General features: G+C 38.9%; 1 protein-coding gene across 1 annotated transcript; it reads right to left on the bottom strand.

The window, feature by feature from the left end:
- Positions 1–180: 180 nt before the first annotated feature.
- MEP1B (meprin A subunit beta) lies at positions 181–25,946 on the bottom strand. Its single transcript, XM_014936906.1, has 15 exons — positions 25,855–25,946; positions 21,422–21,440; positions 21,186–21,236; positions 21,040–21,083; positions 19,977–20,049; positions 18,826–18,943; positions 14,631–14,809; positions 12,918–13,136; positions 9,449–9,601; positions 8,468–8,683; positions 5,607–6,074; positions 3,713–3,895; positions 3,086–3,251; positions 1,362–1,560; positions 181–437 (listed from the first exon to the last, which is right to left on the bottom strand). The coding sequence occupies exons 1-15, from the start codon at positions 25,912–25,914 to the stop codon at positions 420–422; spliced, it is 2,166 nt and encodes a 721-aa protein (XP_014792392.1). The 5' UTR covers positions 25,915–25,946; the 3' UTR covers positions 181–419.

Below are 25,946 nucleotides of genomic sequence, written 5' to 3'. Positions count from 1 at the left end.
TACTGACCGACAGCTGTTGCAGGACTCAGAACCGTTGGGTACCCCCTGATTACAGGGCCCGGTTCTCATTTATTTTAGACATTTGTATCATGGTAAAATAGCAAATGCAGACTTCACCATGTTGATTGAAAGTCAGGATTTGTGTTTTATATGTTTTCTTTATATTCAGGTAGTCTTAAAGGACAGGGCAGACATGTCATACAACATATTTTCATCTTTCTCCATTGCATGGTGATACACAACAGTCAGACACTTCAATGATTTTAGCACAGTATTTTATCCAGATGATTAGGTTTTTTTCCAGACTTTACAAACCTTTATCATGATGGCTGAGATAAAAATATCAGAAAGAATGATGATGTAGTTGTGGTTTTCCAGTGATATTCATCTTGTGTCTTTGATGCTTGTTTACATTATCTTCAGAAGTTTGTCCCATTCTAAATGGAAAAAAACAAAACAAAACAAAAACCCCACATCTTAAAAATGTGTAGGGAAGGGAAATACATGTATAATGTCACATACAAAGAAGCCAAAATAATTTTTTGGAAGGTCATAAAGTAACAGTGTAAAGTATCTGGCATTTTACAGAGATACTCTACCTCAATAGAACACCACATAAAGAATATTAGGACAAAATTCAAAATGGAAGTCTGCTCTCTGAAAGGCCATTCCTCTTGAGTTTGCTTAGAAAATTTCTCCTGTGCCTTGTGAGTCCCTCTAAGCTATATCATTCTTACTATTTCCAGGACCCAGTCTCTATTTAAACTAAGAGTCCAGATGCCTGAGACTTCATCAAACTTCCTGCCAAATGTCTTCGCTATTCAGTACATGACCTTTCCAATCCAGTTTTTCAGATAGTTTTAACCTACTGTCTTCTTTTAATTCTCCTCAATTTCCATGGCTACTTTGTTTCTCGCATAAAAAAGGGTGATCAAATAGGGAAACTAATTTTTACATTTGCTTTTTGTTTTGGTGTTTTGGGTTGGGTTTTCCAGCACTATATCCAGGTGTTTTCAGGGGAGATCTTTAGTAGAAAATGCAATAATAGATGAAATACAAGTCCATGAAGTGAAAGACATGGTTTAGTTACAAATTGAAAATGAGTCCCTTTGTTCACACTCCCCCACTCAATGTAGGCTGCCATCTGGGCAGTAAGAGTGGTAGGGGTGGAGGAGGAGAACAGGCTTTGAATGAAGTGGCTTTTTAGTGTTTGATAAATTAGTAGCACTTAATGGAGCTCTTTAATTCCTAAGCTGGAGTCTTAAGATTTCAAAAATGTAACACCATCCAATTTACTTTTACTGGATTTTTTTATTTTTATAAAATATATATATCATTGTTTAAAAAGGAAAAATACTTACTCCTGGACTCGGGCTCTCATGATTTTTCTTTCCTTGTCTGTATTTCTTTTTAAGGCACACAGCGGTTGTGATAGTGATGATAAGCATTACAACAAATACAGCTACGCTTGAAGAAACAGCTATTACAGTATTTTCTTGAGTTGAGCCTTTCCTTTCACACTTTGCTCCCATGTACCACCAGTCGTCACCTGCTGGACATCTGGAAAGTAAAGGAACAAACATTTGGAATCATCTAAAGTTAAAGGCATGAAAAAGGCTACTTAAAATAAACAGCATCTCTGATGCACTCTTTCTATATCCTGAAGCAAAATGAAGGTAACTTAAAATGGACTTTTATTTTAAAGTTCTCGAGTGGCCTTTTGTCCTTACACGTCTGGATGCACTTTCAGCTTCCCATTGTTTTACGGGTCATATCTTCAGAGACAGCCTTTACCAAGTGCCATCCTGATCCTTTTGACTGCTTAAGGCTTGGCCACAGCAGACCTACAGACCTGCTGCTACAGAATGGACATCTTTTGCTACCAATATAGGTCCCTCTGGATCACTCAGTTCACTTATCTATTTCCTTCTTCTTGAAGTTTATAGCACTGTCTGTTGATAGAAAACTCACTTGCTGCTCTATGACACTCAGTGCACTACAAAGATACTGATTGTTGGGGGACTTCATGTGATCTGGCTTAAACAGAGTTATATATTACATCCTTCCTTATTTCCCAATAGAAAATCAAAGTGGAAGCTGACTGCTGGTCACACACTTCCCTAGGACAGAAAGTAAGTCACATAGGCACTAGAGCTTCAAATAGCCCGGAGATTTCAGAAAATAAATGTTCTCTTTCCATAATTTCGAAATCAGGTATAACGTTAAGGGTAACTCTTTTTTTTGTCTTCTTGGAACAGCTTCTTGACATTTACTTATATTTGTGACCTGCTTCTGATGGGTTGCACAAGAATTGTTTTTTAAAAGGTTTCTAGATGGGGAGATACAACACTTAATGAGTCATCCTGACTCTTGTTGCTTCTGGCCTTTAGACGTTTTCCTCACAGTGCTCCCCTAGTCTACCTGCCCTGGCACAGCATCACATAAGGTTACTGTCTTCAGCCCTGGAGCGTGTTTGAGAGCTGGAAGAATGCTGATCAGCCAGGTGGGTTACGTAAATGTATCCACAGAGGAATAAATAAAAGTTCATATTAATTTTCATGCAGGGTAAACAATCTTTATACTCCTAAGCCTTCCTCTCTGGTTTCAAAGGCAAGCAAATACACTTTTGAAATTCATAGTCATAATTTACACTACACAATATTTCTGAATCAAATTCTAAAATAATGTCTATGCTGCTTCCTGCCTGTGAAGTATTAATTATCTTTTCTACTGATATAAATGCTGTTTTGTTTCAACTGCGTTTCTATTTAACTCTTATAAATTTTGCTATGGGGACTTCTAAGGAAATGAACAGTCCATTTCATAACATGGGACTGAAACATTACTGAAAATACTAAATACATTTAAAATATAATTTTCAGGGAAGTCAAGCAGAGTACTTAAAAATGATTAAATGCTGAGGTTAGGAGCTTTGTTGCCCAAACTGGTTAAAAGTTTAGTCTCACAGTAGAAGTTGGAAATATTTGCCTTAATCAACTATAGACTGTCTTTCATTAGGAACAAAGATCTATTCTGCTAGAAACTTTCATTACTCATCCTAAAGTTGCAGAGTGCAGGCAGTTACCTGCATACGGGGCTTCCGTTCTCCATAACGCAGACACCATCATTTTCACAATGGTTCCTTTGGCAGAAACTGGGAACGCTTGTGTCTGGCTCAGAGCTGGCACTGGTCGTATTCACAGCAACAGTGGGTGAAACACTTGGCTGAGTTGATAGTAGATGTGATATATCTGCACAATAAAAACACAAGAAATAAGGTCTATACTTCATGTTATTTTTCCTCTTATTCTAATGATAAGTTCTAATAGTGAAGAGCAAAGAGCCTGCTGTCCACAGGTATAACAGATAAATAGTCATTTTTACCTTTCAGGATCATGAGGTGTTTTGGAAATGTCCTCTAGATTTTTTCAGAAACAGACAATTTTAATCAAAATACTCTATTCAAAATAATTTTCACAGGATTAGCATTGTTTTATACACCTTAATATGAGATAAAGGAATTATACAGTGCATGTACTTATCCACAAATTTATCCAAATGTATGATTTGACGTTAGATGCACTCATAGTTCCAAAATCACTCATTTACAAAGTACATCACATGTATTTATAGCTACAGCACTAGTGACTTAGTATTTATCTGACACTCCATGTTTACTGTATCATAAAGAATATCAGGTATGTTAACATACCTTCCATTGTTAAAAGAATATAAACACCATCTTCTTTAATAAAGTCGCGGCTTTTAAGTCTCTGATGAGTTATGAATGCACTCGTTCCTCTTCCTGGACCTCTGCTGAATCTAGTTCCATTGGGAAAAGATGCTTCGGATCCCACTTTATCTGGCCTATCCCAAAAATAGCTTGATGAGGAATCTGGAAAAAAAATTAACTGAATGTGAATGTGGGACCACTCTGGATTTCTTTTTTAATAGGGTCCCTTCCTTCTTAGATAATCTCTGCTGCAAAGTAGTACTGAGGCCTCTCTCAACAACCAAGACAGATTGTGTCCTACTTTGCCTGCTTCTGCTTAGATGCTCATGGATATCAGGAATACAGAGAAGACAATAAATTACCTGAAACTCGTGGAGTAGGAGCAACGCTGAACCTGCCTACAATATTTGCAGAGTTTTTTGCCCGAAATTCCATACTGATGAGACGCACAAGACAGTGGAGATCTTAAATGGCTTCATTTAGCCTGAGGTATGGAGAAAAGAGCCTACCAGAGATGATGTTATGGGAGAGCTAGTTGAGAACCTGTTGAATTTCCTTTTTAGTTCTTTTAAAGTGTAGTGTGCAAGAAGATAGTAGCACAAGGCATCTGTAAAATGAATTAATTCAGTGCTTTTCAAAAAAAGAGCCACGTAGGCCGGAGGGCACTTGAACAACCTGAACAGTCACAGGCCACTGATGTCCCCTCCATCAAACCCTGCTTTAAATCTCAAAGCTGAGCGGGATTGTCTGCGAAAGTATCTGACAGAGGGAGAAGAAACTGCCTGCTCCAACACCTCTGCTGCTTAAAGAAAGGATAGGAATTTAGAAGGCTTCTCTTGGGAAACTGAAGCTATTAGCAATATCTAAATAAACAAGGGAGAAGGAGCAGAGTGCAAACAGACTGCGTGTCCACGGGGTCAGGGAAGAAGGGTGGAGTACTGTGGCCGTAACAGCAGAGAGCACAGGGAAAAGGCAACCATCTGTGGAGGACCTGGTGTGATGCATCTTTCATTTACAGGGGAGGACATTTAGTCTTTCTAGACTACCCGCATTGTTTTCATGTAGACCATCTCATAGAAAAAATGAATGTAAAGGTGGAATTTTTAAAACAATACTGTGAATTAGACATTTTTGTGCCTGCCTTCCTTGACTAATGTTGCAATCTGAAAACCCAGGAAACTAATTCAGTGGTGGAGGTGGTTTCTTTTGGCAAAACACTTATATGGATGCAGAAAGTCATTTAGGCTTAAATCTAATCATTATACAATGGTGAATACAGGGATTTTCTTTAATATCTCTTGTTATAGAGATTTCTACCATTTCTCAGAGTTACATCTTTACCCCAACTGCCTCCTTTCCAAGCTATTGTGGACAATTGCTCCTTATCTTCTCATATCTTGAACAAGAACAGGTTATGTAATACAAATCAGTACTTTGTCCATCTGAAGGTTTGCCCTGACACCACTATACCCTTTACAAGGAGGGAGGGGATCTGTTGAATAGCTGCACTTTTATCTGGTATCAACTGTCTGTATTGTTAATTCAGTATTTTTCTTTTAAAGCCTTCTGGAAAACTTCCAGTCTCATTAAACCAGATATAAATGCATCTTCACAGACCATATGAAAGAAATTTTAGGAGCGGATCATCCACCTATTTCTTATGTAAATCAACTTTGAAATCCAGGGTCCCAGATTAACCTACTTGTACGTTCAGATTTTTCTTGTCTGTGGATCAATTATGTTGTTGCTGCAACCAAATGAAACATTCCAGAAGCTAAAAAACATGCACAAATTTACACATAGAGAAAATTTGGCTCCTTATCTTTTGACTGTGTTTTAAACATACTGGGTAGCACATCTGATTTGAACTTACCTATTAACTGCAGAGGGTCAGTTGTTATGCTTCTTTGGTTTGACATCCGATGACGAATATCAGGATGCTGGTCAAGCAGAATCATGGTACCTTGTTGCCATTCACAGGGCCACTTCAAATGATCATCATTTGCTCCAGAAATCAAGTGCAAATATATTGCTAAATTAAATGGGTTATCAGTGGTACCATTTATATACAAGGCAATCTGAAAAGCATATCCTTTACTAGAGTAAAAAGGAGGACTGTATATTTCTCCAGCTTTCCCTGCTGGACTTGTGTTGAGGAGATGTGTGAAATTTCTGATATGCCAGACATGGTGGGGACACTGAGTTTCTGACAAATTGATGTCATCAATAGAGAGGCCTCCATTCGACAAGCCACTTCCTCTCACGCCTTGAAACACAACCCGGAATTTATTTGTGACATTTAAAGAAACATGATGGAGCTGCCAGTAAGTCTCAGGTGAACCTGAAAAACAAGGGAAGGGATTTTTGCATGAGCAGTATGTTCAAACACTGCACTGGTCTACAGACCTCATACCAAGGCTACATAAGAATTTCTCAGTTCCACTGACACTGACGTGATGCAATATTTCTCCTGTAGATCTTACGTATTCAGTGCAAGATTACATTTTCTCCATTCAGTTTTTTGACAGATTTAATATGCATAGCAGCTCTTTAATTTGAGATAAAACAGTGTTAATGTTTTTTAAGACTGCTTTTTCTTTTATATTTTTAAAGAACATTGCATTAAATTAATATAAATGTTGTGATAATTAAATGCACAAAGATGGCTGTCACCTGTATTATTAAAAAGAAAAAGAAATCTGAGCAAAGTGTATTCAAGTAACTGAATAACAACATGTCTCAACAACAAATGCTACAGAGGATTCCGGGAGCCTAGAACTACAAGATTTGTTCATTTAATTGTTTTTGTATATTTGAATGTCTTGTCGGAAGCTTGCCTATGCAGAAGCACTATTCACCCATCAAATGATTAATGGTACAGAGTTCAAATTAAAGCCAGTCATTTGCAAAACCTACTTAATGTGATAAAGCCTCAGTGTGAGTCTGACGCTGCACTCAAAAATGCCTGTACTTGCAAATCCCACTTGATTTGAGGAGCAGCCTGTACAAAAGCACAGACCTCTGCACAGGGGCCTTGTAAGGCAAGTGAAAGTAGGACATCCTTTGTTAATAGTCTGGGCAGCAAAACAGTTTCTTTTGCTGTCTGGTTTATGTTCACCTGCATGGAAGACCAGACTTCCAGCTGCATTTGTGGAATAATCAGTGCCAACCCCAGGTATAGAACTCCTGCTCCCCTTTCCTCGCAACTCTCAACACAGCACTCAGATATGAGTCTTAATTTCTTGCCATTTTTCATTACCATTATTATCAAGAGGAAAAAAAAAAAGGTTAACCCAGAAAGAAGAACAAAAGCACCCCACTCTTTCCCATTAAATTGCCTTCTGCATAAACTAAAGCTTTTTTGAAGTGCACAGACTGTATGCAAGACTGGGGTTTCTGACTCACGTTCAATAAGTAGATCGGCTACTGTGCTGGAAAATGTCCCACCCCCACAACCTCCCCTGCTCCCAGCTGCCACAGAGCAGCAGAAAGGGTTCAGGGCTTGTCCCTCAGCCCCTCGAGCGTGGTGGTTCAGTGCAAACCCATGAGCAGCTCAGCCGGGGTACCAGATCAGGGCTGGAAAGGGCTGCAGTGTCACTGCTTCTCCCAGTTTGCTGACTGCGTTGGTGAGGGTAACTTGTCACCATTAAACCATTCCTGAAAGCTTTACCAGAGATTGTCAAAGTAGGAGATGAGATCAGAGACTTTAAAGGAAGTTATGGACTTGGGAAAGCAGGAATGGGAGATGGGACCTAATATACATGGAAGAGTATTTGTAAAGAAAGGTGAAGTATGGAAAAATTAATCTTGGCTTCAAAGCAGGGTTTGGAAAAGTTTGGAGGGCTCAGGCTGATCTGAAATCTACACCTGCCTTAGCAGTCCTGACACATATTAAGGATTTCTGATGGCACACAGGGATGAAAAAAGCATCAGGGTGCAGAAAAGAGTGGGGAAAAAAAAAAAAAAAAGAAAAAAAGAAAAACACACACCAGCAGCAGTTGCGTTTAAAGGAACAAAAAAAGGCAGAAGAGAGGACTTGATACCTATTTAGTTAAAGACCTTTATGTTACCAGAAGATTGAACTAGTTGTAGCTGTGTTTGAGAAAGTATTTAATGATAAGGTGACTTTGGCATATCTAGCTTAAAAATCTCTTGTCCATTAACAGACCTCAGTTGCTCATTCTGTAGGCCATTGGCTCCTAAAACCACAATAACTTAATTTTCTTCAAACTACAACTCAAGTTATGATTTGCTGCCCATATATTTCAGTTAAGTAATTTCAAACCTTGCTTAAAAATAAAGTTGAATTTTATTTATCTTTTTTAAACTGGTATGGTAGGTATTCCAGGGCACACACTTATACTTTCTATCTTTTTATTATTACTTTCTTATTCATTGTAATTTACTCTAATAACCAACTTCATCTGTTGCTATTGATACCAGCGATTCTAGAACAGTTAGAATGACTGCTCATGGAATTTTAGCTATTTTGGGGAGAAAACTATCTTGATAACGCAAGAGTTTTTAATTTGTGGCAATTGATTATATTATAGGAAAATGGCTGACTGAGGTTCCATCAAGTATAATTTCACCAGCAGAGAATCGATTACATAGTTAGAGAAGAAGCCAAAGAATAACACTTGGAGATGAGTCACTTTGCTACAATATTTCCCCCCAGTACTTTGGAAAGGATATTGAGTATAGATTAAACCAAAATGCAATTTTATTCCATACCTTTTATCTCTTCAATGATTCTCAAAGTACCGTTTGGATGGGCTGAGGTATACTCCCTGACCCCGACATACAGCCGGTCGCTTTCATGGCCGCTGTTATAAAAATAGAATTGTAAGCACTGAAAGCCCCTTTTGGGATACAGGATTCGGCTCTCCAGGATGGCTGTGCTTCCCTCTGCTCCAGCGCTGGTGCTGAAATGCATGAAGAAGCCTGAATCTGTCAAGAGTCAATGAGAAATGAATGATAGAGGAGAGAGAAAACAAAATTTTCCTGGTGTCCCAGTATTCTTTACACCGTATTGTAACACCACTAGTGGACGTGGTCAAGTCAGGGTCAGGGTAAACTGGACCCTGCACAAATCCTCAGACTGAGGACCGATACCTGTCCACATTCTCCAGAAGCAGAACTGTTCTCCTTGCAACATTGTTTTCCTCATTTGCCTATCTCTAGCAATTTTTACTCAAAAGCATGGGCTTTTACTCTTTACCTAGTGCCTAATTCACAGTTAATTCTCTCATTGGAGGACTGGTTTAAGCTCCTGAACTCATGAAGTTTCCTCTGACAGATTCAGAAAAAACTGGCTATATTCTCAATGAATTTTTCACCTGAGCCCTGATACTATAAGTCATTTCTAAATCCTAATCTTTTCCAAAGACTTACTGAACAATTGCTCAGAAAAGCAGCAATCCTTCTGGTGTGCCTGTACCATAGGTTAGAACATTTTATATAGTTCTTGTGTCAGGATGTGACACTGAGATTAGAAAACAAATCAAATGAGATAAGGCCATTCAGACTTCTCAAATAAGCAGACAATTAAACTTAGCACATGATATCCCTAAGGACGTACATTTATGTTGCTTAGTTAAAAAATAAACTGTAATTTTCAGCAAATAAACAGAGGGCAGGGCCAAGATCGAAGTCAACTCACATGCCTCTGCAGAAAATGCTTCCTAGAGAGATAAGAACAGTCTTTTCTCATACCTTTACATTGTCCCACATTAGTGTGATCAGTATTTGGCCCAGCAGGAATGTGAGACAAACGCTGCCAATCACTGTTATCGTCTGAACTTTGAATCATGCCACATATATTTTCAAGTTCAAAACTGCAAGTGTCCATGAAACTTAGGGAGGAGGCTATAACAATTAAAAAAAAAAAAAAAAAAAAAAAAGGAAAAAAAAGTTTTTAATTTCTCTATTACATGACATATATTTCAATTCTGAAAGTCCAAAGCCAAGAGCAGGGAAAACCTACATGCAAACACAAAATAATCAGAAGCTTCACATACCATCAGCATTCATAGGTATAATGTTCAGGAACTCAAAGCATTTTAAAAAAAAAAAAAAAAAAAGAAAAGGAAAAAAAAGTTTTTAATTTCTCTATTACATGACATATATTTCAATTCTGAAAGTCCAAAGCCAAGAGCAGGGAAAACCTACATGCAAACACAAAATAATCAGAAGCTTCACATACCATCAGCATTCATAGGTATAATGTTCAGGAACTCAAAGCATTTGGCAATTAATATTGACATTAATGAGATGTCATCAGGACCACTGTAGGCACTTAGCACGCAGAGGACGGTCCCATCTTTTACTTATAAAAGGACCACTAGTACCAGCCCCAACCCACCAACCTTCACACAGCCTAAAAGGTCCTGAGACCTCCCACTCATTCCTCTGCTTTCTTTGGGCCAGTCCATATATCGCCACAGATTTTGATACAGGTTCACTAATGAATCAGCTGGAGTGCTTATTTTTAAATATAGTAGAGCAGAAGTTATTTTGCTGCAATAAGTAAACCTTGATTTTCAAAATGTTGGCTTGAAAAAAAAATTGGCAAAGGTACATTTGGGACCAATGGATATTTCGTCCAAATTTTAAGATGTTTTGCACATAACAAGTGAAAAATTAAGTGAAGGAAAACTGTGCAGTTGAATAGGAAATGGAAAACACTGTATAAAATGTTTTCTCTGTCCAAAAGAAATCTTGAATGGGTGAAGTAAAACACAGTCCAGGTTTACCCCTGTTCTTAGATTTGTTTCTCATTGTACCATGTCTGAGCTGATGATTTGAAAACAACTAAGTTAATAAAGTGCTTCATGATTATTGCTTTTCAAATAATGTCTAAAGTATTGTGGCATGTTTAAAAGTCCCACAAGAAGGACCTTAAGTATCAGAAAAATCAACCTCAATGTCATGCCAAATGCTTCACTTAGGCTGTGGCTCAGGGAAGCACTTGAGTATGAACTGCTGCCAAATCAGTAGTACTGCTGAGATGCTTTGTACCATCCTCATAGAAAGCCACAACTCTCTGGTGGTTGCAAGGATTTCAGATGTGCTGTGTGACCGATACCTTTTAAGACACAGTATTGGCATGATGATGTAAAAAACAAGAAAAGATTTTCATAGTAAATGTTATTTTGACTGCTGGAGAAAGAAAGAAATCCAGGGTGTCAGCAAGAAGGTAAGCAAAAATGGAGAATTATTAGATGAAAGAACTCTTTGAAATCAAAATTTTTTTAAAATACAAAATAAAGTATGAAATCGATTTGCCCAGACAGGAAAGCAGTAGCCTAACTACCTTAATTAGAAGGTCCTGGCTGGAGTGGTGAACCTGCACAGCAGGAAGAGAGGAAAGCAATACTCAGTAGCTTACAATGTGTTTCTTACATTGTGCAAGATTAATTCTAGATTAGAGAATCCCCACTCTCTAATGAGACAAGGGAAGGGGGCACTGCTTGAGGGAGGTTTTGAACTCCCTCTGCACCAAAAGCCTGAGACTTTGTTGGTATGTAATGAAAGGCTGGACTTGGAAGAAAATACATGGGGGGTGATTGGTGAGTCCTAACTTCCAGAGGCTGAAGCAGACCTCGTGGTCAGGTCTGTTAAGTGTTCTAATACTAGAAGGGGAAAGTAGGCTAAAATCTACTATTATCATATGGCCTGAAAGACAGTCATGAAGAAGAGATCAAAACAGAACTAAAGTATCGGTCAGGATTTCTTATGATGTGGGTTGTTTTTCAATTTAAGAACCAAGTTTCCCATTTTTAATGCAATTTCCTAACCACATGGTCCTTCAGCAGAAATTCAGCTTAAACTTTTCCTTAAATCATGCTCAGCAACAGAAGTAATCTTTTGATTCCTCTGGGAGGATATCTACCACCCAAACCATGTCTGGCGTTCTCAGTATTCCCTCTAACCTGAAAGGGTAGAGGTTGGGTGGGTGAGGGCTAGGACCTGTGAAGCACCCGTCCTCCCTGGCACAGGGGCCACTTGGGCAAATGGTGGGTGAACTGAAGACCACATGTGGCTCTGCCAATATCGTGCACACTAATCAAAGCCAAGGGACAGACTGGGAAGCAGCGCAGGTCCTGATTGCACTGGGGGTAGTGGCAGATTTGTCACTAATTTCAATGTAATTCATGTAATGCACGAGAACAATGGAAAGTTTATAAGATTAATTGAGAGTAAGAAGGACCCCATCCACTGTAAAAGATATCCCTAGCTGTAGGCACTTCTGTTACACCTAAGTGAGTCTGTGCCAAGCGCTGGTAGGTGAGGTTGCATGTAAGTGTGAGTTCAGTTTAGACCTACATGAACAGAAATATTTTCAACAGAATTGTACGCTCAAAGAATTCACTGTTTTAATAAAACAGTTTGATAATTACTTGAGGTATCTGTAGAATGAAGCCTAAAATATAATTGTAAACCAGTACTCACCACTTGGTATACTGAGGCAGCGAAGTAAAAGTTTTCAACTGAGTACCAGGGCTCATTTGATGCAGTCACAATTACAGAATTATGTTCCAGTTTAGTAATCGAATTATCTGTATTTCTCTGTCTCGAACTTTCACTCAACTTTCTAAAATTAATCCCACATGAGCAAAATAACTCTTTTGACCACTTTTGTAAGAGGCTGGGTTGGAAACTAAAAATAAAAATCTAAAAAGCTTAGATTTTCTTCCCAATAGCATCTGTACCCTGTTTGCATGAACACACACTCTGTCTCTCAGATTGCGTGAGAGCAGAGTAGGTACGATAGCCACAGCAAAGATACTCATTTCTGTACAGTGTCTGAGCAACAGCTGCAGAATAATGGGGGAAAAAACAAAAAGCTTGGTGCAGAAGCACACATTTTAAACAGCCACCCAAGGGATGAACAAAAATCAGCTGCTGAGTGAAGCTGGTTTTTAACTAAAGGTCAGATAAAATTGCACAGAAAACTCTGCTACACAGCAGTATTTCTGCAGGAGGGCTATGCTATTTCTAGCTCTACCATTATTTCTGGTGTTTTTAGCACAATTCACTTCTCCAAATATGTTAGCATCTCTTTCACTTGTGCCTGGATGAGTCCAGAATGTATATATCACCCTCATTTCTTTCAAATCCCAGAAGTGAATAAAAACAAAACAAAACAAAAAAAATAAAGAAAAGAAACAGAGAAACTCACAGCAATTGTACAGCCGGTTCAGTTTCTGGAGATCATAATCACTGAAATCCATTCGCTGTCCTATAACATCCATGAAGTCTGGTATTTTAGTGACGATGGTGGGTTCAGTTCCATTCATGAATGCAGTTTGGCTATAGTGCATCACAGAAGTATAGTCATAGGGAACATTCAGGGAGTCTGATGTTGTGTCATCATATTTGTTGAAATTATGCTCTTTACCTAAATAAGAAAGATAAAAGGAAAGATTTTTTGTTGCCCAAGAGGACCAAGTTTTGATGTACAGTCTTAAAGAGACAAAGAAGCCATCAGATCCCCATGTATTTTTTGTAGTTGTTACTTGTACTTAATTCGTAAAACTATTTTATTTCTAGGGTTAATTACTTTCCTCTTTCAGCCACTGGGACATAACATGATGACCACTGCTGGACGAAGGAAAGCTTTTTGCTACCAGAAATCTTTTCCCTGTGAAACTACCCATAACCTTTGATAGGCTTGTGGTACCCTAAAGTGGAAATACTGTTTCAGTACTCAAATTAATGCAATTTGCAACTGTAATCTCTCCCTGTTTCTAATCTGTGTTCTCTGGTGTTTAATTGGTGGTCATTTTAACTCTCAATAAACACCATAGAGTTCTCATCAGATAAGCTTCCAGAATTTAACTTTGCCAATATTTTTTTTGAGTATGAGCAAAGAACCATTACTAACTACCCCATGGAAGGTAAAGTTTTAAATGTTTTAAATTAGTCAAAATACAGTAACTATACTCTGGTCAGTGTAAAAAAGATGCAGCAGTTTCAAATGGGCTAACAACAGCACAATTTGTCATTAAAGAGTCAGCAAAATAGAACGGAAAACAAATAACAGAGTCTAAGTAATTTTCTGTAATATATACTTCCATATGCACCTGACTATTGATCACAGCTAAACAAAAATGTATTCAATTTAATCTTTATCTGTTTTTTTCAGTCTTCTGTGTGTACCTGTGTTAGGAAAGCATCAAGTCTGTAAATAACTTTGTTTTTGAACTGCCTGGAAGTCAGAGAGGACGATGCCAAGCTGAAGAGGCAGAGACCGAGCAGAGTCCCAAGGGTCCCTGTGCCACCTCTCAGGCTTGTGCCAAATGTGCCAGCCCTTATGTTCACAGGCTGCATCGTTAAAGTAACCACTCCTGGGATGCAGACACCCTGCAGGGGGTTTCTCCTGTCTATACAACCTCTCTGCCCTCTCTGCTATCTCAGCTCTGCTGCCCACACTGGGTGTAGCAGCTGGTGAGAAAGAGGAACACCGGTGTTTTCACTGGAGACTTTCTACTGGCTTTGGTCGCACTGCATTTTTCAGAGTGGGATTAGTTTTTTCTGTTACTTTTGTTTTGTCAAGGGCTGCCAGAGTAACATTGCTCTTAGAATATTCATTTAAATAAACTAAATGATTCTCTTCTGCTGCTCTTCTGTACAATATGTAGTATAACAGAACTCAGGTCTCTTGTGAGGTTTCTGGGAGCTGTTGTGGCACAGGGATTAACCACAGCAACAACATACGAGGCTTTCTGTACCAAACAGATGTCACTTGATATTTAATTTATTGATACACTGGCTCTGAAAGTTAAGTCCAAGTGAGAGCATAGTGTGGCCACTGAAGGATGGCTGGAAGGGATGTTTACTGCTAAACCTCCTAACACCAGAGTCTGAAAGGAAAAGCCAGGGAGTGACTGACCAGCCTGAATCCTGTCCCACATGATGGACACGTAGTCATCCCTGTCGGACCGCGACTGCTCATGCCAGAATCCCAGGGCATGCAGGAACTCGTGCTGGATCGTCCCAATCCTGTCACAGTTGGCCCCGATGGAGAGCTGCTGCAAGCCCTCTCGGCGGTTTCCCACTGAGGACCAGCAGCTAGAATAAAATGAGAGAGTGCTCTGTCAGACACATACCATCCCTATGCCACGTGAGCTCCAGAATCAGTCTGTTCAACAGGTACATTTTTAACTTGAGCGTTGAAGTTACATTTTGCTGCATCGAGCAGTTTTTCATTGATCTGTTCCTTACCAGATCCTTTCCTCTTATATTTATCTCTGTTTCCACGAACAATAGGTTTCCTTTAGCAGAAAAATGTTGAGCTATTTGTGACAGAATAAGACTGATGAGGATTTTATTGGTACCCTGGTAAACATCGAAGACTGTGGACACATGATTTAGAGCAATTACTGTGAATTAATAATTTTTAGCTGAAGCACAGTATGTGACTGTGACTGCACTTTGAGCCTGTCCTTATCATAAGGTAAACCAGGTTTAGCTTCTGAAAAGCTGGTGGATTAGACAGTGTTTTTCACAAGCTCTTTTCTTTCTAGTTATGTGTGAGCACTTGAGGCCGACACACACTCTCAAGGAAGAGCAAAACCACAGCTGTGCTGGAAGTTTTTACTAAAGAATAAAAAAATTCAGCAAGCTATCTGCACAAGCCAATAAAAATGGCACCCCAGGTCCACAAACTAGCAAACACAGAGAGTTACATTTAAATTGATATTTTATGCAGCAAATAAATCAACACTTACCCAATGAAGTCCATAAAATTAGTCGGGCGCAAAATATGCCATGGAATTTGTAGTCCTATCACCCCAGAAATTTAAAAACACAAGCACACCATGTGCTTTCAAACCCTGTAACTTATTAGCACAACACATTCCCCAGTATTTCTCTTTCCACAAAGCAGCAGAGGCCTTGGCTATCGATTACTCATTAAAATCACAGCATGAGACCTAGGAAGGAGCACATGTGGTATCCATGATTTCACGGGCTTCCCTTGAACAAGGCCTCGTATCAATTATGTCTGGTTGTGCAAAAGTCAAAGAAGTCCATCACAGTTCCGGGTCCACCTCATACCAAAGCAGCTGCTTCTGGATACAGGCATATCCAAGACACTTGGCAAAATTAACATCCAAGCACCAGAGGATGCAGCTTCCCCTTGCCTTCAGCCTGCCAAATGCCTGTGACAGCACCATTCTGCAGCCACGGAGGGAGTCCATGCTTGGTCTGTGTGCCCCAGCACTGAAAATAAAACTGGTGAGTGGGACAGGGCAGCTGAGAGCAATGGGCACCTGAAACCCCATGTCAGCGATGCCTTTAGGAGGGGAGAAAATGGGGTTGGGGGGAGGGAATTCCTAGCTTCTCCAATTGTGTGAGAGCCGCATCTCCCCTTATTCAACGCTTTCTGCATTGCTAGATGCTCCAGAAGAGGTTAGAGGAACACAGAAGTACCTGGTCTGACTAATCCCGCCAGCCTTCTTTCTGGAAGATGGGCTGTAAGTAGATACATGCCATCAATAGCAACAATGCCATCCAGAAATCCTGTTTTCTGAGAGCCAACACTAATTTCAGGCACATTTTTATACTATTGTCCTGCTAGTAAATAGCTTCCCATAGTATCACAGCTCACCACTATCAGCACACAGACACTTTGACTTACCAGCACCAAGCTGGTTAGCCAGGGATCTGTATCAACCCACTTCTGCATGGGTTCCCTTTGCTGACCTGAGGTGAACTCCGAGGAGATCTCCATGAAAATCCGATGCCCCATGGGGAAACACTAGAGATGGGGTTGATCCGCCCTGGTCTGCTAACCATTTGACTCTACCACACCATGCAAGTTTTCCTGCTGAATGAGTCCTGCTCTTCATGAGAAGATTAGGGAGAAATGGCACATCCATCTCAGGATGCCATCCCAGACTGCTCCATGAGCTTAGCAGGCACCTGCCACATCCAATATTCCTGCATTTCCATAATTCACAAGCGTCCCTCATGTATTTTGCTTAGCACACAGGCTGGAGTCAAGAAAAGGTCTTTAGATTCATAGTCTAACCTCTGCTGCAGATGCATAGAGCTGAATAGAGGGTGAGGCAAAAGGCTGTGTGCTAGAAAACCTTACATGTACCTCTACTCACTTAGCATTATGAATATAAATATATGTCTGTAAATATAATGTAGGCAGCAGCCAAGGCTTGGCAAATGGTAGATAAAGAATGTGGACACAGAGAGGGCTCTTTGCATGGGGGTTGATGACACTGTTTATGACCACAAATATATTTACACCGGGCTGTCCACCCAACAAAATGGCAGCTGGCTTCTTTTTTGGCTGACTTCATTTGAATAAAAATGGATAAACCAGACAGGGACTTTATGGCCTTTTGGCACAAAGTTCCCCCACATTCCTCTGTCTGGTTTATAAATGCAAGCCAAGATATGAAAAGCAAAGTTGATTTATCAACTTCTCATGGTGAATCCAGCTGGCGCTGCCAGGGGCTGTGTGCTCCTCTCTGCACTCTACCCTCTGGACTGAGGTCTTCAGTCCACAGTTAGAGAAGTCCTAGCTACTTGAAAAAAAAAATAGTTAGGAAGGGCAGAGTGAAAATGGGTTGATTTACCCACGTTTCACCTTGTGCCCTTATATGGGAAGGGAGGAAGGGAGTGCAATGAAAGGCACTTAGTGCAGGGTCAGTCCTGATAATTTCTGTGTACAGCCCCAAGTGAGCTCACTGAAACTGGACAGCCATTTTCAGGAGACTGCACCGTTTATCTCCAATCTTTTAAAAAGTGCTGCTGAGCATTAATTGCTTTATGGATGTGTCAGCTGAGATGATAGAAACATTTCAGGGCAAGCAGCACACCAGGCAGTGAGGGCAAGATATGTTATCCCACTGCAGTGACTCGTCTTCTTCGTCACCATGACTCATCTATTTTTAATAGACATACAAATGAAATATTGTGCAGAGGCCTCTTACTTGCCATAGGCTAAACATTGTGGTTCCTTTTCAGGTGCAATTATTAGCAAATTCAATGCATACTTTATGTGATGAAGGACTAAAAAATTTAGCAACATGAGTTTTCCATTTGGCTCAAAAAGCCGAAGAGTCATTAGTACAGGAAAATGCATTGCTCCCCGAGCCTCCACTTATACATCTTTTAGGGTTGAATTTCAATGTCATGTGCACAGCATGAAGAGTAGCAAATATAAAGAGCCAGAGACCAAAGAAAATTTGAAACAATTATCTGCTACAAATATCTCAGAAGAAGCCAAAGGGAAAGGGAAACATTTCTATTATCAGAAAATCTTTTCCCATTTATGAATGCATTCTCATATCAGGAAATGATTTTCCAAAAGTAAATTTCCTCACCAGGCTATCAAGCTTTCCCTGATCTTTTCTAATAGAGAAATGGCTGAGTATAGAGTGGAGAATATATTGTTCTTGTTGCATTGTTTTGGCAGAGACTGTCTTAGAAAGAGAAGCAGCTGTGGCAATTTTGACTTCTTTACTGGAGTCTTATTTTGCAAAATTTAAGGTTGAATAGCATAATTATTCATCAAAAGTGGTAAATAAACAGAAACCTCTGTGAAATATCTCAGTGCTGTGCAGCATTTAAAAATATTGCTGTTATATCCGAACGCTGGTTTGACATTGTTCAAATGCTATTTCATTTGTTACAGTTAAACAAATTCATTGTCCCACAGTTAGAATTACCATATCTCTGCTGGGATTTTTTTTTTTTTTCTGAAGACTGAGATATACTAAGAATGACCATTTGAAAGTGACACTATATATCCAAAGATCAGTCAAGAAAATATTTGGCTTCTTTCTGATATCTTTTACCACACCCAGAAAATTATCTCTTAAAGGATTTGTTTGCCTCTTACATTTAAAAGTAAGTAACAGCAAGAAATTGTTCATTACTACCTAGTTAATACCTGTTTGGGAAACTTTTACAATTTCCAGTTAAAAAAAAAAAAAGGACTGGAAAAACAGACACAATAAAAATACAGAATTATAATTAGATATATGAGTTTTAGAGTGAGTACTGGCCATCAAAATAGCCTGTAGGCAAAGAGGATGAGAGTTATTTTACATTACTCCTCTTACCCACTTCCTTTGAAGACAGATATGTAGTTCTTCTCCCCTGCCCAAGGTTTGAAGTCAATGCAGGTTTTCAGCCGATACTGTTCAAATGCCTTGAGGATGAGCCCCTTAGCATTCATTTCTGCAAAGCAAACAGTGTTCTTGTCAATACTGAGCCAATAGATTTGTATTGCTAGCTGTATGAAGCAAGTCCTAAGGGTGGGTCTTGCTCCAGCAATCTTTGATTAAAATAAGAAGGCTTTTTTGCTGAATTAAGACTTGGTAGGGACCTAAACTCCATAAATCAGGTTGTTATGGCATCTATTCCTCTTGTTTTGTTTCTGTGTAATTTTTCTTTGGTACTTACGTATAAAATAGGAAATGGTGAGTATATAATACATGATAGCACGTGGTTCTTCATTTTGCAAATTCTGTCATTGACTTTGCTGAGATTTATGTGAGCAAGTACTGAATAAACAGGGAACAAAGATGTCAGATTTCACCCAGTGCAGATCTCAGGCTACAGATCTCTCACAGAGCCTCTCCAGGACTTCAACTGCTAACGTTATGTCTGAGGTACCTCCTCTAAGCAGCTTTTATAGTCTCAGACCCCTCAGAGGTTTAGATCTGAATTTAAACTGGGAGTGGGTGATATATTTTTTCCCCCACATTGTGTAGCACGGGCACAATCTCCCCATGCAGTACACGGTAGGAACTCAAGCTCCCTGTCTCACTGCTTGTGGATTTGAAGGGATGGACAACAGGGGACTCAGCAATGTGCTGTTGCAAACCGCATTGCCTGCCAGAATGCCAATTTGCTGTGGGTGCTGCAGGTAACGTAAATGGCCAGGTAAGCTTTCTTGCTTTGAAAAGATCTTCAATATTTTTCTTTCTGCTTAGCACGGTTTCACATCTCAGACATATGCTTTTAAGATCAAATCAATCTGCTGGCCCATTGCGATGGCAGGATAAGAACCATCCAAGAAAGGAGGTGAGAGCCAGCACCAGCACCAAGATTATAGACCCTGCTTGTGCCCACCATGGCCCAGTCCTCCTGTGGGAAATGGTCTGCTTGAGACTTGGAAGAGGAAAGGATGCCATGGCATCTTTATCAACCCATTCATAACATTTCAATCAACACAACATGCAGACATTGTCACTGGCAAATACTGTACCCAGGCTGTCTTCAAGGACGTAGGGGATAACATGGGGCCACCGATAGTTGTCACCAATGATGGAGTTTCGTTCCTGTGTCCGAGAAAGAAAATAAATATGTAGTCCCTACTAGAAAGTGGTTTAAGATCAAGGACTACTAGTGCTAAAGCATGTCTCCTGCAAGTCCAAGAAATCAAAGAGCTCAAAAACTTTGGAAGATCAGTCAGAGGTCTAAGGCTTGGTTCTGAACTTCTACCAGCGTCTCCAACTGCTGCAGCATTTTCTCCAAACAAATAACCTGAGATTTTAATGCATGTGTGACGGGAGCTTCAGCTCCTGTGGGAAGCATTAAGATCTACAGTCCTGAAAATTGCACAGAGATCAGTAATTCTGCAATTTTTCATAATGCAAGATTTAGTTCCTATGCCTTTAGCAAGTGCTTTCATTGCTTCCACTGATATGCCACAGCCAAAGCAGTTCACCAAAAGGGAGAATAAAACACTACTGACTTTCAGGGGTACAAGACACTTTTGGGGTTTCTATTAGGAGATGTAACTTGCTATGTAATTCATTATTATTTTTTTAATTGATCAGATAGCATTACTGGACAGATACTTTAAAATGTGGTATTACAGATTTAATTTTTCCACTGCTTTTAGTGAATCTACTTAAATGATGAAGGTTTTGCAGCACTGGTCTGTAAATTTAATTGGCTCATAATAAATATGGTGCTGATAAATCACGAATCTTTTATATAAACCTGTCTGGATGTAATCAGTGCTACTGAATCTCTTAAAAGTACAAATATAAAAACCACAATAAAGGAAACAAGGAGCTAATAATATTGATCCAATGGCTAACCCAACCTTATTCTGGATAATGTTTCTGCAAATGCGCCCGACTCTTTCATTGTCTATGACATTTGGTAGAAATCTATTCCCAAACATTTTCAGTTTATTGTTACATAAATAGCATTTACTGTTAGGAGGAGCAGGATGCATCAATCGTTTCCATGCCAGTGATAATTTACATTGCGTAAGTCAATGACACATTTCTGGTTTTATATTTTACATTTGAACTCACCCTGTCAAGTTTGATGTCTCCCTCAAAAAGGTCTAGTCCTAAAGCTAAAGGGAAGAGGAGATTAACATTCAGTTATTGTATTGATTTGTGGCTACCATAATGAAAATCACCAAAAAAAATTAAAAGATAAACTGAATTTTAAAAACCTTCATTGATGTCAAAGATGTCTTGATCAATTCCTCCATCTACATCTATTTCTGAAAAACAAAAAGACAAGTGAGGTAGGACATTAGCCCTTGCTGTTATCTTTATGAAGTGTGAAAATTAATGCAATAACAATAACAGTAATTATAAATCTGTGTCTGTCCTAGCGATGTTTATGAGCAGCTGTTTTTGTTGACTGCCTCCCATGCATACAAATAGATCTTTAAACAGAACTCACCAGTTGTCTCTGGAGCAGGCTGGGGAGGGGGAAGAAAAAAAAGATATTATTAGAAAGGCACATAATGAAATGCAGCTCGCGTTACTCTCAACAGTATTAGAGATGAGATTTAAGCTCAACTGACAGCACTTAGTGCATGGCTTTGTATTGGATTGACTGGACACACTGCCTTCTCATTTGATGGGAAATGTTTACTTGCTTATGTGCTGGTTTTGTGTCCTTGCCACTTCAGGTTGCCCAACAAGTCAGTTGCCCAGTACAACTTCTGTGAAGTTTTCATGGCTGTTTTTCTCTCACAACTCAGACAGTGCCTATTGGTCTTTCACAACAGGAAAAAAAGAGCTTATTATTTCTATTAAATCAAGTATTGCTACTAGTCCAGTGCTCTTACAGAACCTATGGAAGCTATGTTTGACTTTCCATTGTAAAGCTGAAGATAGGGCAATCCAAAATCTGTATTGGAGCAAGACCATAATGAGATATAGGTAGCACACTTTTCCTTGCCATAACATGCCCATAGAATATAATCTATATCCATCTATTGGACTAGACACTTCATTTTGGACTGGCTTGGACATACTTGATGTAATACTATGCAACTATTTCTCATGCAGTGAGTAAAATCATGAACAGCCTTTCTAAGCCATTGTTGTTGGCTGGATTTTCCTTTTGTTTTTTTTCCTTGTATTTGAATGTTTGAAAATATGTTCACAAACTGAAGGTTAAAAACACCCTTAAATTCTAAACTCTGACAATATAGGTTACAGATATAGAAATGATAATATATAACAGTAATTCTGCAAAGCGGGGTGGAATTTTTGCTTTTATTTTTACTATAGCTTTCCCCCTGACTGTTTTTCTTTCTCCATATAAATAATTTGTTAACTTTTGTACATGCAGTTTTGTATGTAGGACTTATTTTTCAGTGTGATAACTACCTACAACCTCCATTAAAAGCAATGATGAGTACAAGATCAGAATGTTGAAAAATGGCAAAAGTCAAGTCCATGCAATCCACAAGAATATTAATTTTGGTAATTTTTGCCATCTGTATGATGCATAAGGAAATAGCAGGGCCAGAATGTTCAAGGGAGATTTAAATGCACATGTTCTTCTAGACCTGGCTTTTTGGCACATAATGATGGGAACAATTCTAAGGGCAAACATAACTGTGGGCCCACAAAACTTATGGTGTTCATATTAAACCTTAACCAAATGCAGAAAAAGAAAATAATTTCAATGAAATTTCTTCATTTGTAAAACGTTCAGAAAGAAAGCTTTGAAATTGTCAGAATTTCCTATTTTAGCTTTTTAATGATAGATTCAGTTTCAATCCGAAATGACGGTCTTGTGATAACTTCAGCAAATGACAGAAAAAATATTGTAAATACAAAAGCCTGAAACCGTATTTTGTCATTCTTGAGTCACCTGAACTAAAATTAATTGAAACTGTTGCTTCACAGTTTTTGTCAGATTTGATCATTTATTCTGATTGCCTGAGACAGGAAACCCATTTTTTGTCTAACCAAGTAGAAGTTATAATTTATAGGTTTAAGAGATATAATGCCTAATTGGTATGAGCTGGCATAATCAAATGCTTAATATCTAAATGTTATATAACCAGGCAAAGTTTTTAATCAACAACTTCTTCTGCTTCTTAATTTTCTTAATGAAAACTACCACGCACATATGTCCTTGCCCAGTCTAAAGGCAGGATTTTAACCTTGAAATGCTGGTTACAAAAACCATTGAGTAGAATTAGTTTCCTGACCCAATGTCTCCTGAAACAGCTCTTTTTCAGTATGTCACACGTTTAGATTGTTTCAAAATTTGACAGATTTTAAGATACCTTACTTTTAAAAACCCAGTGTTACTGTGGAAAATTGACCGAGTCCACTGAAAAACTGTTTCCAGAGTTGGGCAGATGCAAATGCTGAAGGATTGATTTTGATCTCACATTTCACTGAGTTTACTGGTATTATTCAGGTTTACATTGATACATTATAAATAAGGATGAGGACTTCAGAAAAAAAGAAGCAGCATAGAACTGTATACAGGTACAGTTTAATAACCCAAAATATCTTTTCTAGATAAATCATCCATAAATCTGAAATGTCAGTAGGCTCCTCTTATATTCTGAAGTTCTATTGCAGATATATCCTCTCGTTACATTTATCACTGGAGGTACATAAGACAGCATCCAGTCCACGTATTCAAGTTCTGAAATGAAAGTGCGGCTTGTAAAACAAGCTGAAGATACATGGGCAAAGTGCGTAATGCACATTTTGAAGACTTAATTTGCTTTTAAAGTCCCGTTCCCACCCAGATTTCTAGTGAACGTGGAAGAAAAAAATGACAAGTGAAGCTTGAAATATTCAAAATTTAAAACTACATTATCATCTTTCCTAGCACAGATTATTGATTGAGGAGAATAATCATACCCATGTATGCTGAATCACCTTATAACCATTAACAGAGAGTAGAATGTTTTTACAGCTACAGTAATTGTAAACTACAATGTTCCCATATCAACTAATCAGAAACATAATTGTGCTAAAGATGAAAACTGGCTGGCTCATGGAAAAGCTCCTCTACCTGCAGGAAAAGCTCACAAACTGAAATCAATGTAGCTAAGTCCAGCAGTACTTTTGATGCATAAACCAATATGCGAGTCCATGGCTGAAGAATAACAAATTCAGCAATTGACTGAAACCCAGGCAGGTCCTCAATATCTGAAAACTGTCTCGGAATGTTTTGTGCTGAAGGAATCCTTTTCATCACTCCTTCCCACTTCCTTCTCAACAAAACTAGGTCTTTAGTTCTGTGAATTGCAGCAGCAAAATACCCAGTTTCAAAAGGAGTATCTCTGCGTATAAGTATTACTCGTTTGAGTGCAACAGCTTTCATCTCAGTACTGACCCTGACAACTGAGACCTATATGATGAATTTCTAGTCTGAATGGCTGTAAATAAATAAATAACAGGTTCACAGTTCACATTCACATACAGAGGAAGGTTATATTACCTGCGGTCTACCAAAGAAGACACTAAAATCTAGTTTAACCAATGCTACTTTTAAATCTACACACGCAAAAAATTCTGAACAGTCATAATATTAGTCTCTAACTTTGGAAAACAACATGGTTTATGTGAATTTAGTTACATTAAGGGTTGGGCAAACCATGGTTTGTGAGCACATTTAACTGGCAAATAACTCAAATACGCCTTGAACAGGTGGGAACCGCCTCACCTATTTTAGTCAGGTAAAACCTAGGTAGGTAAACTCACTTAGTAATCAGTGAAGAAACAAATGGGTAATTGTGTACATAATTAATCTGTCCCTAAAATAGGTATGGTACCACCACGATGCCCTGGCATCTCCTGAAGATGGATCCACCTCACCTAGCTTGCACATCTATTCAAGGATTTGATAAATCATTCTGTGAAAATTGTCCTGTCTCTCCATGAACTTCAGATGGAGTATAGTCAACCAGTTTAGATGAGACACCCTAACTCAGTGTTTTCTCCAACCTATACAACTTCTAGTATTGGCACCCAGAAATACAAAACAAGGCACATGGAAATAAGATAATTAGCCCTGGTGATCAGAAGTCCCTCTCTCACACAGGACCTGGTCATTAGGAGCCAGTTCAATGTGTGATAGCTTGTGGACTTTAGTAGCACCCTGCATCACCTACTACATGCTTTGCCAAAGCCTGTAGAAGAATCTAAACAAGGCTGAGGCTTGTGTTTCCAAACGGTTGGAAACAGATGAACAGTGAGTCATGATGGGTAGTGGAAATACAAGGAAAGCGTGAAGCTGGGGTAGTGGGGGATACAGGAGGGAAAGCCGGGGACATGAGGTTGAGCTCTTGATATAGGGAGATGCATGAGCACGTGTTTGTGGAGAGGAAGAGGGTACGACAGCCACAGTGAGATATTGGAGCTGGACTCACAGAATCAAAGAGTTAAGTTGCCTAACTTAAAATAGTTAATGTTATTCCACTTAAGTAATGTCACAATAAGTAATAACTACTCTGTAGATTACCCTGAAGCGATGAACAGCTGAAATGAACTTTCAACACCTTACTGTTTCTTTTTCTCTGAAATAATTATATTGTGTATCACCAAAATTCCTGGTCTTTACAATAAATTATCACAAGATGAGTAAAATTTCGCTACAAAACACAGGCAATGCAAAATCTCAGTTGTTATTTTTTTGACATACATATACATTCCCATGTATAGCCAGGCCAATTAAAAATAGCAGCACTAAGACTCCAAGGAAATAGAAATTTTTCTCTCTCTTCCATGCAGGTGACAACAGAATTCTTATTTTGCAAAACTGATATACTTAAGTCTTTTCCTCTCAGTCATCTCAAGCTGCATTGCTTACTTGATCATAAAAAGAACATGCAGTCTTTGTTTTCTTACCCGACTCCAGACCGCCTGAAGAAGACAAATTAGGAGCACAGACACAGAAAACCAACCCATGTTGTGTCCAGTCAGCTGATATATGGAGAGAA

The sequence above is a fragment of the Calidris pugnax genome, unplaced genomic scaffold (genome assembly GCF_001431845.1).
Source record: "Calidris pugnax isolate Ruff unplaced genomic scaffold, ASM143184v1 scaffold51, whole genome shotgun sequence".
NCBI classification, from domain to species: domain Eukaryota; kingdom Metazoa; phylum Chordata; class Aves; order Charadriiformes; family Scolopacidae; genus Calidris; species Calidris pugnax.
The sequence above is the reverse complement of the archived record's forward strand: the minus strand, read 5'-3'. Positions and strand labels throughout refer to the sequence as shown.